This window comes from Ptychodera flava, chromosome 15 (genome assembly GCF_041260155.1).
Source record: "Ptychodera flava strain L36383 chromosome 15, AS_Pfla_20210202, whole genome shotgun sequence".
In the NCBI taxonomy this organism is placed as follows: Eukaryota; Metazoa; Hemichordata; class Enteropneusta; family Ptychoderidae; genus Ptychodera; species Ptychodera flava.
In genome coordinates, this window is record NC_091942.1 from 8,029,451 (window position 1) to 8,042,286 (window position 12,836).

General features: G+C 38.2%; 1 protein-coding gene across 1 annotated transcript in view; it reads right to left on the reverse strand.

The window, feature by feature from the left end:
• The window catches only part of LOC139151079 (uncharacterized), a 270,051-nt gene that overhangs the window by 155,805 nt on the left and 101,410 nt on the right, over window positions 1–12,836 (reverse strand). The window contains exons 103-115 of the mRNA XM_070723612.1: window positions 12,219–12,347; window positions 9,558–9,680; window positions 8,945–9,067; window positions 8,248–8,370; window positions 7,817–7,939; window positions 7,326–7,448; window positions 6,630–6,755; window positions 5,880–6,002; window positions 5,391–5,513; window positions 2,786–2,908; window positions 2,178–2,303; window positions 1,040–1,165; window positions 365–493 (exon numbers count right to left, since the gene is read on the reverse strand). Of these exons, the coding sequence (XP_070579713.1) occupies window positions 365–493; window positions 1,040–1,165; window positions 2,178–2,303; window positions 2,786–2,908; window positions 5,391–5,513; window positions 5,880–6,002; window positions 6,630–6,755; window positions 7,326–7,448; window positions 7,817–7,939; window positions 8,248–8,370; window positions 8,945–9,067; window positions 9,558–9,680; window positions 12,219–12,347 (1,620 nt within the window). The remainder of the gene's footprint in view (window positions 1–364; window positions 494–1,039; window positions 1,166–2,177; window positions 2,304–2,785; window positions 2,909–5,390; window positions 5,514–5,879; window positions 6,003–6,629; window positions 6,756–7,325; window positions 7,449–7,816; window positions 7,940–8,247; window positions 8,371–8,944; window positions 9,068–9,557; window positions 9,681–12,218; window positions 12,348–12,836) is intronic.

The window sequence follows — 12,836 nt, forward strand, 5'->3', positions numbered from 1 at the left end:
ATCTTTATACAAATACAACAGATATTTTATACTGCAGTATATTTTTCTGATCCAAAAGCCTGTACCGTGTTGTGTGCTACTGTATGCTTGAGATCTTGATTTATTTTCAATGCAAAATTGAAATTTGGACTTAAAAAGTACATAATTTGTACAAAAGTGAAAGTAATATGAACTATTGTTGGCCACTTTTCTTTTGAAATATATCCTATTTTGCCTAAAAAATTAAGAAGACATTCCTACATTGTCTCATGCAGGATTGTATTCCAAAGTTATCTGCTGAACCTATAGAGATCAAATACTTGCATAAAGATTACAGTAATTTCAGAGTGAATAAATAAGGTATGGTAGGGTAGTTTTCACTTACAGTTTTCACAAGTGGTACCAGTGAAACAGCCAGGACAGTTACAGGAGAAGCGTGAACACTGGTTGGGTGGGTCTGCTGCTATACACTGACCACCACTTCGGCATGGATTTGGCTGGCATGGATCCAGCACTGAATGGCGGATACAGTCATGAAAATATTCCAACATTAGAAAAACAGAGAGCTTGTTCAGACTAATCTACAGAGAATGTATTACTAAGTATGCACTGAACGTTTTCTTAACTTGGAAATAATTCACATGTTTGACAATCTGTCATTTATTTAAGCCCATATATAATGGCCATTTATCACAATTTTTTCACTGTCATTATATTGTTATGTTACAGTTACACTCCTTGAAAAATTAATTGTTCCAACTGCACAGATTTTTGCAGAGTTCTCAAAGACACAATAAAATAGTATTCAGCTTGTATTTGCTGGCAGACAGTATAACAAGTGAACATTTGTTGAAATGTAGTATAATATGGAAAATTTATTGGTCCAAACCTATTGTTATCAATGGTGAGCGTGGACCTGTTCATAAGGAATCGGGAGTTAACACTTAAATACTTGTGTCATTTGAAAAGCAGTTGATAGAAGTTACTATTCTGTTGCTGTCTATCTGCCTCAAGTTTATGTTATGTATTCTCCACAAAAAATAGCAGCATACACACTTACATTGTTCACAGTACGTCCCTGTGTAACAGCCAGTGCAAATACATGTGGCCTCTGTACACTCATTGGTGGCGGATGGTACACACCGGCCTCCGTTCAAGCACCGATTTGGATCACATGGGTTGAGCACTTGTAGGAAAAAGAAATGGCAGCAAGTAAACACCTTGACCGTAATTTTTGTTACCAATACAGATATCTTATTCTAATGAGTTCATTGCCACATTTGTTCCCTATATGTGAGTGAAAAATATTACATCGTTCTGATATTACATTAAAAATAAGTTTCTGTAACACATGTGCCTTGTGCTGTTTTGTGACTGTTTCTTGCCCCTTGACATATGCCATGGTATGTACAGCAGGATCCAACTGCAGCGTCATGAGCCACTGCAGGGCACACAACTGCAGGCACAGAAGGAGAAGGCAAAAATGCAAGATATGGCAGCAGAAGGATTGAGAAGTGCATTCAGGGTAGCTGTGATGTCAATGGCTGAACATCCCAGATTGATCAGGAAAATGTACGTTCATCATTCATTTTAAGAGGGGGTAAAGGAAGATATTGATTGTTAACTGCTGAATTATACTTCTTAGTGATAAACAGCATGATTACAGATGATTTAGGTAGCAAGATAAAGGAAAAAAACTTTGAAGCTCAGGCTGCAGCCGAGGTGTGCATGGTTCTATGGTCAGAATCTTCATCACTGTAGGGTTGCAGAGAGGCTGAAAGATTCTAGATGACAGAGAATATTAGTCATTTAACATGAAGCAGAATATTTTACATGTGTTATTATCATGAAATATGTCATGCTAAATCTACTCAGGCTGTCCCCATCCCTCTGGTTTCAGGAATAATTTCTTGGCATCCAATAGTGGTTGTGCAGGAACATTTACTTTTTCTATACCATAATCTGTAGCAACTGTAATCAGTCAATCAAAGTCCTTCCTCACTCTCTCTTTCTCTCAATCCTCCCTAACCCCCTCCCATCCATCCCCCACTATGCAGCATCATCTCTATTTATTCATCTGAATTTGAACAACAAAGTACATCACACAAGTAATCTTATTTAATAACACAATTGAATATAAAAATTTGTCTCTTGGACATGAAATATGGCAATTATAAACCCTTGCATGTCATACATACATCTTTCGCAAGTTTGACCAGAGTAGCAGCCCGGACATGTACAGGTGAACACTGTGCAGACACCAGGTTGTCCAAAACAGGTCCCACCATTCTGGCACGGATTGTTGGGTGCACATGGGTTGATAGCTGGTAATAATAGGCAAAAAAAATATTGAATTTGACATACATTAAAGGTATACTGTTCAATTTTGCCACAGTTACCATGGAAAGAGAAAATCTAACCAATAACAGATTTTAAGCGGGTGGCCGCTTTTTAAAAACAGCACCCTCACATGGGCATTTTGAATACCGAGGAACGATCCTTTAACCATATATGGGCATATTTAGATTACAGGTGACTGTATACCTTTAACTGAAACAAACACACACGATATGATGATAATGGTGCTGTATGTCATGGCAGGGATGACTCAATAAAATGAAATTCACATCAGCTCAACGTTTGTTCTTAAAGTGAATAATGCATTTTATAGTAAGGCAATGGATATAAGTATTAAAATTTGTTGAGGATTAAACATAGATGACAGCTTGAAGGTTGAGAAACGACGCTACAGGTCTAAAAAAAATCATTCCTGTAGCTTTCTCTGGAATGGCACTGCAATCCTTACGTTCAGAACAGGTGAGACCGGAAAAGCACTCTGGACATTGGCATTGGAAATCTGTACAACTTCCTTGAACTTGACTGCAGAAACCACTGTTCTGACATGGGTTGGGAAAGCATGGGTTCATCACTGTGTAAAAGAAGAACAAAATGAATTTACATGCAATAGAAATGTAAAAAGAATTGAAGCAACCTGAATTACATCATATGACAGAACTCCATGACCTTGCCTTGACGTTTGTGTGGTACGGAAGTTATTTTCACGAGTGATGCGGTGTATCCTGCGGCCGTATTTTCACGAGCGAAGCGAGTGAAAATACAGCAAGGATACACCGCATCACGAGTGAAAATAACTTCCGTACCACACAAACGTCAGGGCAAGGTCATGGAGTTCTGTTATTATTACATATGTTCCCAAATTACACACGTTAGTAACTTCGCCGAGCAAGTAAATTCTTGGGTCGGCGGATGGATATTACTAAACCTATAGAGTTATTCGCCCCTCAGCTGGTACACTCAAACAACGTCACTCACACACACATGACACTGCAAAATGTTTTCAAGTGAAACCGTTCGTATTTTATATCATTATAATCGAAATTCATGTACACTGGAACAAGAACAATGAGTAAAACTTCAAAACGAGAAAGTCTAATTATGTTATCGGTTGAATCATTCAATCTGAGTCGGAATCGGAGTAGATCACTGAAGGTCGGCGACGTTCGGAGGCGATGCAACGACGTCGCGTGATATACAGGCGAAGACTGTTGAGATAGGGAATTATTTCCGGTGATGTTGAAGGTAAAGTTGAACGATCCACCACTGATTTGTGCATTTGAGAACATCCCTGGTAGTTGCGGAAACTGATGGAGGGCATTCTGATGCATTGACGACAAGGGACCTCGAATAGCATACGAAGGACCGGCCACCGGTCGCGGTGTATGTTCGGCCGGCATCAGGCTTGTACTTCCGGTCGCGGTCGATTGTGGATCAAATGCAGGTTGTATAACGGCGAGTATGTTTGCTCATCTGACGCTGCTGGTCTGCACTGGCCACAGAATAGCGGTTGAGTAATGTTGGGTTTTTGTGCCCGCTTAGCTTAGTTGTGAAGCCACAGTTGGTGGAACGCCGGCATCGAGCAGTCGTTGTACGCAGGCTTTACCGTACGAGCGCTGTCAGTGAGTCCCGTCGCTCAGAAAAAAACGGGCTAGCAATTGATCTAACTCAGGTGGTGGAATGTTCAGAACTTCGCAAGTTTCTTCTGTCATGGTGTGAAGCCATTCCTTGAAAAGTGCCACTTCGCGTCTTGTTTTCATTTCCGTGTTTTGGTTTTCTGCGGTGCAACTTTCGACATGTCAGCTGTGTTGACACGGGCACATCTCCCTGTGCAGTCCCAGACGGCACTGTCAACGACGCTACCGTCGCGTTATCCTTGGAAAATACTTGTTTCTCAAGTGTCACAAGGTGTTTCCATTGTGTCTCCGTACAACATATTCGCAATTTTGCCAGTCGTAATGCCGGTCCTCTATCGAGTGGTTTCAATGTATACAGTAGACGACAATTTTTACCAATTTGAAAGTATAAAGTAGTCCGCCGAATTTGATACTCATTTGCATAATTTAGCGTGAAAATACCGAAAAATTATTGAATGGGCACGTGACTAATTTGCATAGTTATTTGATGGCTTGTGACATTCTCCCTCAATCTGTAAGTACGTTTTTAGCTGTTTGACAAGGAGTTTATTGTTAACATTTTGTATTATTATGATAAAATTAATAAAGTGTAGGAAGCAACTGTGTGGTCAATATGATATGCAATTTATCCTGACAAAAACCGAATTTTGAAAAGGAACTATTTTTCTCATATGCACATTACTGAGATTCAATACCAACTTTATGTGGTGGGGCACAATAGAATAATCTGCAGTACATATGTAATAATACACAGACACACTGACGCTGGCACACATATATGTATATTTTCAAGCCCCCAAAAATTCATGTATGTGTGTGTGTTTGTGTTTGTGAGTGTACCACTCTGTGTGTTAAGTGAAATTAATTAAAATTTACACGGGAACATTTTCCCATTTAGTACAAATAATCCAAATAATAAATGCCTAGCACATACATATATATATATATATGTTCGACTGTGGTTTTTCAGGTTGTTCCCAGTGGCGTGGTTATGATATATTCGTTTATAGGGTATTGCACACGTACCAATCTGCTGGTTCAAATAGTTTATTATATCTGCGCAATGTTTTGTCCTAAAAGTAAGACTTCCTCAGGTGCTGCAGAACAAAAAGTTTGTAGCGCTTGTAGCGCCCTCCCAGCCACACTATAAATACACATAAATCAACATCTGAGCCATTCAAACAGGTAAGAACTTCTGTATTTCCACCATACTGTCACATAGTATTTACTCTGACATGTAACTTTTCGTACGAAAAATACCACTGTAACTCACTCTGTGTTGAAACTTTTTGTTCTGTACCACCTGAGGAAGTCCTACTTTTAGGACGAAACATTGTGCAGATATAATAAACTATTTGAACCAGCAGAGAGGTCCTCATAACATGCATTCATAAAAAATAATACAGGAACAAAACTTACAACTCTCGCAGAACTGTCCTGTGTAACATGATGCACAATTGCATGTAAACTCTGTGCAGGAACCTGGTAACTGCACGCACGTAGCACCATTGAGACAACGATTTGGTTGGCAGGCATTTAATACTATCCATTTTGATAAAACAAAGAGAAAGATAATTTTGTGTTAGAAATGGGTGTCATATACAATTAATATCACAGCTGACAAATCCATCATCAGTATGCATCAGGAAATTATCATAGGAAAGTCATAATTTACATCATTGTTAACTGTGGTTAATTGAGATTGGTACACCAGCTAAATTGCTATTGGTCAAAAGTTCTATTTGCCTTATTCGAATAATATGAATGAGGCATGAGTGCTGATATTAAATTCATATAAGACATGTGGTTTTGCCAACTCAAAGTGAAAGGGGGTATGTAAGGGTTAAAAAGGTCAATCCTGAAATTTTTTGGGCTGAACTCTCATAATACTCTACAAACTTTACTTACATGTGCCACAGTTTTGATCAGTATAGCATGATTGGCAAATGCATGTGTACAGCTGACATGATCCTTGAGTTGGTATGCATGTTCCACCATTGTCACAGGGGTTGTTTTCGCACTGGTCGATTCCTGATTGTGAAATAATGAAAAAAAAACAGAATTAACACAAACTACTTTGACAAAAACCCTTGGTGGAACCTATGTTAAATAATTTACTGGACAAAATACAGCCAACTGAATTGTTGAATACATCCAAAACCAACTTGCATAATAACCCAACACTTAAACATTACACTTTCACATCCACTAAAATCAATCAATGCGTAAACAATGCACTGTTTGCCTTGGAGGATAATCAAAAGAGCATACTGCTTGAATATCTTTTTGTAACAGTTGCTAAATGATAAAAAAATCAAAGCTGTTTTTTGAACTCATTGTACACTTTCCTGATAGAGCTTTATCATATGTGCACAGTATAAATGCCTCAGGGACAATGGTTTTAGGTTCTGTGTCTGCAAGAGTCAGACCAGATATACACTGAAATTCAGGAAACCCTGGAGTTACTTCTCCTTTTAGGAGTATTTTTGTTGTTGTCATGTATGCACATGAATTACCTACAGGCCTATATACGGGTCACTCTCTGTAATTTAAATTATGCTACCAATCATCGCAGAATATATCAACAACTAGAATATTTTAGTCAGTAAATGAAAATATGGGAAGTGGAAAAAAAATGATTTAGATAAGAGTACGTACTGCTTTCACAGTTTGTGCCTGTGAAACATGTAGGACAGAAACAGCTGTACTGAACACAGGATCCCTGCTCTGGCTGACAGAATCCTCCATTTTGGCACGGGTTGGTGGGCTGGCATGGATTGACAACTGTCAATGAATAAAATCAGAGTATAAGTAATTATTATAATCATATATAAACTTTGATTCCTGGGTGAAAACTCTATGACTGAAAAAAATCAGAGTATCATGGTTTGTCTGGTGTTCATACTGGATCAACAGCAAAACTGTATTGCTAGTTCCAATGATAGTACTTTTTCTGAATATGGCACCACATGTGTGATATTGACTTCTGTAACCAGTGACTTATGGGCAATCTATTTTGTTTTGCGCCTGGGTTTATCGCTTCTGGTGATTTTCAGTTTCATGTGATCAGTGATAAAGTATTACTTTCATTTCTTCTGTTCATGTATTACCAAAGAGTATTATCAATTTTTCCAGAAATGTTGAAACATTTAATTTTGCCCATTAGTGATAGCCCTGCGATGCTATTTGAAATTTTCATAACTCATAGACATGCAAGAGTACAGCATATCATCAGGAATGATAAAATGGGATCGGGATCAAGTATTGTGTATCACAATGTGGGCAATAGATGATTGCCTGGCATTGCAGGAACCCTATCATATGATGCTTATAAATATCAAGAGATGTACGCACATTGTTCACAGTACTGTCCGGAGTAGCAGTCTGGACATGTACATGTGAATAGTACACAGGAACCTGGTGTTGCTTGGCACTGCCCTCCATTCTGACATCTGTTTGGTTGGCAGGGATCAATCGCTATCAAAAGGAAATGAGAAAAATGGCAGAAAATGTTGACATTACTTTTTAATGTCTGTCGCTATTTTTCATTTTCAAAAAATGTAATCCTAATTGAAATCAGTGAACTGGAATAAAAGTTTTGGAATCAGTCTCAGATTGCTTGTCATTTGAGTTTTTTATAAGAAAAAAATCTGAAAAAATACTCCCCAAGCGCCACCAAATAACACCATTTTAATCTCTATTTTTCAAAAGCTCTGGCGACAGGAAGGGGACCTTGCCCTCTTGTAAAATATTTGGGGGAGAACACTGGATGCCATATGTGTATAGATTTGGTTAAAACTACTTGAAGAAACATGCCTTTGAAGTTTATTAACTCTGAAACTTACACTGACTGCAAGTAGCGCCGGTGAAGCAGGACTGACATGTACATGAGTATGCAGTACATGATCCTGGAGTGGCTGTGCAGAAACCACCATTCTCACATGGATTGGGAAGACACTGGTTCTTTCCTGGAGTAGAATGAAAAAGATGAGAGCCATATGAAAGGAGATAATATCAACACACCTCCCCACACACACAAAACACATACATGTCAATACACATCTACTCTACATTGTACATAGTTGGCTGTCGCCATTTAGAGGCAATATATGCAACTTAAAAATACGTCTTTTTGATGTACATGATGGTTAGGAGAAGCTGAAAAACTCAGAGCCTGTGATCTGTGGTGACCTGATTTACTCATACTGTGAAGGTATTTGTTAAAGTTAGGTCATACCAGGCGTATTGCTTGGGGCCATTCGACTGCCTGACTTACTTTGTTCACAGTGAGTACCCTCATAGCAGAAGGGACATGAGCATGTATAAGTTTCACATGATCCTGGATCCGGCTGACAGAAACCACCATTCTGGCATGGGTTTGGCTGGCACTGGTTCAATCCTGTAGGTTTAGAAAGTAGATGTTTAACATTGTACAATCTGTGGTACACAGGCGATTATTAAAGCCCTGTATGCATACAGTTCCACATTGTAATGTAGAACCCTTTCACCATCATGGGTTTGTCCTAAACCCTCTGCAATCAGTGGTGAGTGTGGACCTGTTTACAGGGAATCAGGCATGAACAGGTTAAAAACATGCGAACAGAATCGGTGGTTGAGCAAATATAGTTGCATGCACACAACACTAGACACTGTTATGCAGACAAAATTTTTTCAGTTTTGTATGCATTGCTGTTGTGTAGCTAGTTGTCTGAGTTGTTAATATGTCTCGTAGTGTTCTTTGTAATATTAGCAGTTACCTTTAAAGTTTCTTTTGTCATAATTGCATGTGCATATATATGTAATTTCAAAAAAGGTGATCTAAATTTTCAGACAACTTTTTTTTACATAGTAATGAGATACCAATGTCAGCATTTGCAAATAGCTCCATTATCATTGGAAAACCATATTACGGATATGAAGGGAGAGACATTATCTCTGAAGAGAGATATGGAGATCTTTGGGATGAAACTTACTTGTTTCACATCGATCGCCCTCGTAGCACTGTGCACAACTGCATACAGGTTCTGTACAAGAATCCGGTGACACAGAACAAAATCCCCCAAAGAGACATGGGTTTGGTTGGCAAGGGTTGATGGCTGTATGAGAGAAGGAACATTAAAACTATCACTTGAAAAACAGTACTGGTGATGTAATAGCATTGTATCTGGCACTCAACACACTAGTAAATTACACTGGTATTTTTGGAAATGCATGAAACATGTGTTTTGTTTGATTATTCTATGTTTTCATAAGTGGCCAAATCATTATGGGTGTGTAAAAACTGTAAATGCATTGGGTGCAATGTCATGACAAATATGGCTGTAAGCATCTTGTTCTATTTTGAATTGGGGTTTCATTCCATTTGTTCTTGTTGATGAAGCTGCATTTAATCAGACATACCACCTCTGTTCCCCTTTTCACATTTATATAGGTCCAAACCATAGAATGGAACGGTGCACAGGAAAAATTTGTACAACAAAGGGCTATATACTTAGGCTTTTGGATCAAACACTCAGAAATTACCAATTTTGGGGATCTGGACTTGGAGATTTCATTCAAGAGAAAAAGGTTATCCCTGGCACTTACGAGACAGGCAGGTCTGGCCAGTGAAGCATTCCGGACAGATACAGCTATAAGCAGTACAGGATCCTGGCAGAGCTTGGCATGTACCACCATTCTGACAAGGATTGTTCTCACACTGGTCAATACCTAGCAGATGTAGACGAGGGAGAGATCATGAGATACCCAGAATATACAATGTCAATATAATATTGAGCAAATATTGTCAAATTAAGAAATAAATCATCCCCAGGGATGGTACACCACAAGATTTTGACCAGTTCATGACAAATATGCAAAAGCGATAGAGAGTGCATATGAAGTCGACTGGTAAAACTCGAATGGGATATCGTCGCTGGGCGTGCTTCATTGCTATCATATCATAACAGTATATTGAAAGTCTGGAATGGAACTCAAAAAAGGATTTGCGAATATACCACAGATCTTTTCACGTCTCGACCAATCAGATCGCTGCATTTGCCCAATCAATATACTGGTATAATTTTGCATGCTGAGGGTTTCAACCATGCAGTTTCAATAACACAACTGTGAATCTATTGTCAAAGTCAATTTAGCTCAACCTCTACTGGTTAAATCATCAATTATCCATGTTTACCATGAAATGAGGAAAAAATAATGCTGGGATTCAAAAACTGAAGGTTGTTTGGCATCTTAACCCTTTCACCACCATGGTTTGTCCCAAATCCATTGTTTTCTATGGTAAAGTTGGACCTGTATACAGGGAACTGGGGGTGAAAGGGTTAAATCTAACAAATGATACTATACACAGATACAGTTTTCAATCAGTTTATCTTTAAATGAACAATATTCAATTACAAACATAGAAATGACAGAATGAGAATGTCTGGATGCTGTGGTACAGTAACTTATACTGACATGACACACAGATGACAATAACTCTTCACATTGGCGACGTATTCTGGCAACCATCAGTTTTTTTATTTCACATTTTTTCAACTTAACATAAAAAAGAAATAAGCTGACAGGGATAGACTAGATCAACAAACATGAGGATGAACAAGTCATCGTTGATGACACAGTCCCCATTTGTTAATGGGTACTTTGATTACAAGTCCTCAGAGAGGATAGACTCCTCTACATTAATTAGGTCTGTGATAAAGATACTTTGATACAGATGGCGCTCAATGGCCAAGAATGAGTTCCATGGTGATGAAAACATAAAACCAATGTAGGCCACCATCCTAAAGTTCATTAAATGAGTCAACTAGGAATTAATCAACAGGATGTTGCAAAACATTTTTGCATCCTATCATAACACTGATAGATTATCACTGGTACCATATTTTATAAAGTTTGATGCAGTGCTTCTGGACATTCACCCTAAAAACAAAAGTTCATCATGTAAATGCAAATTGGCAATTCATTTAATTTATTGGATCGTATCACAAAACAAATCGATGTGCATATGTATGACATAGGTCAATGTCCTTGTACCAACTTTGAATAAAATCGGTTGAGATATGCCTGAGTTATGGCTTCGTACATAAAAAATCGTAATAAAATGGCCGCACGGCAGCCATATTGGATCGTATCACAAAACCAATTGACGTGCATATCTATGACATTGGTCAATGTCCTTGTACCAACTTTGAATAAAATCGGTTGAAACATGTCTGAGTTAGGTCTCTGTACATGAAAAAATCGTAATAAAATGGCCGCCTGGCAGCCATATTGGATCGTATCACAAAACAAATCGACGTGCATATGTATGACATAGGTCAATGTCCTTGTACCAACTTTGTATAAAATCAGTTGAGATATGCCCGAGTTATGGCTTTGTACATAAAAAAATCGTAACAAAATGGCCGCACGGCAGCCATATTGGATCGTATCACAAAACAAATTGACGTGCATATCTATGACATTGGTCAATGTCCTTGTACCAACTTTGAATAAAATGGGTTGAAACATGTCTGAGTTTAATGGCTCCGTACATGAAAAAATCGTAATAAAATGGCCGCCTGGCGGCCATATTGGATTGTATCACAAAACAAATTGACGTGCATATGTATGACATAGGTCAATGTCCTTGTACCAACTTTGAATAAAATCGGTTGAGATATGCCTGAGTTATGGCTTTGTACATGAAAAAATTGTAATAAAATGGCCGCACGGCAGCCATATTGGATCGTATCACAAAACAAATTGACGTGCAAATCTATGACATTGGTCAATGTCCTTGTACCAACTTTGAATAAAATCGGTTGAAACATGTCTGAGTTATGGCTCTGTACATGAAAAAATCGTAATAAAATGGCCGCCTGGCGGCCATATTGGATCATATCACAAATCAAATCGATGTGCATATGTATGACATATGAAGTAATCCTTGTACCAAGTTTGAATGAAATCGCTCCAGGCATCTCTGAGATATCTGCGTGAACGGACGGACGAACGGACATATGCACAGACGGACGCACAGACGACGCACACACGCACGGACATGACCAAACCTATAAGTCCCCCCGGACGGTGTCCGTGGGGACTAAAAACAACCCTAAGGCGTGAACTTTTTTGTTTTTGGCTTTACGATTAAGAATCTCACAACACGAATACAGACAAAAGCAGACTTGAACAAAATCATGCACACGGCAACAAAAAGGCCATAAAGACAGGGAAAAGGATTATTTTGATTGGCTAACTTACGGATGCTGCAGGTTGGACCAGAATAGCATTGGTCGCAGATACAGTTGAATTCTGTGCAGGTTGAAATGTCCTGGCTGGGCTGACAGAAACCTCCATTCTCACATGGATTGGGTTGGCAGACATTGATGACTGAAAAAGAGAAATATCTTCAATATTGAAAGTAACCAAACAATGGATTCTTTCAGGTATATTTTATTGTTTTCCTGTTATTTCCTGGATATAACTCTATTTTCATTCAATATGCACAAAAAATTATAAAAGGCTAAACGCTTCCTTCTGGGAAAAAAACCCTAGTTATGTTTAACAATCTAGCTATATTTGAAGTTTTCTAGAGTTATCTATGACCAAATTTGTTTTAAATAACCCTTTGAGTGCCAAACATTTTTTGTAGCCTTTATGAAATACACACAAGTAAATGTTTTTTCAAATTTTTGCTAAAATTTTGATAAAAAACTGTTGCAAATGAAATATGATTTCTATTTGGAAATAATATAGAAAATATAGAAAATTGGTAAAATGTTGCACTAAAATTTTGATGGGAAAAATTACAGCTCTCAATGGGTTAAAGCTTTTCACTTTGGGGGCAAAAAGTTCAACTTTTTAACTACATCAAGCACA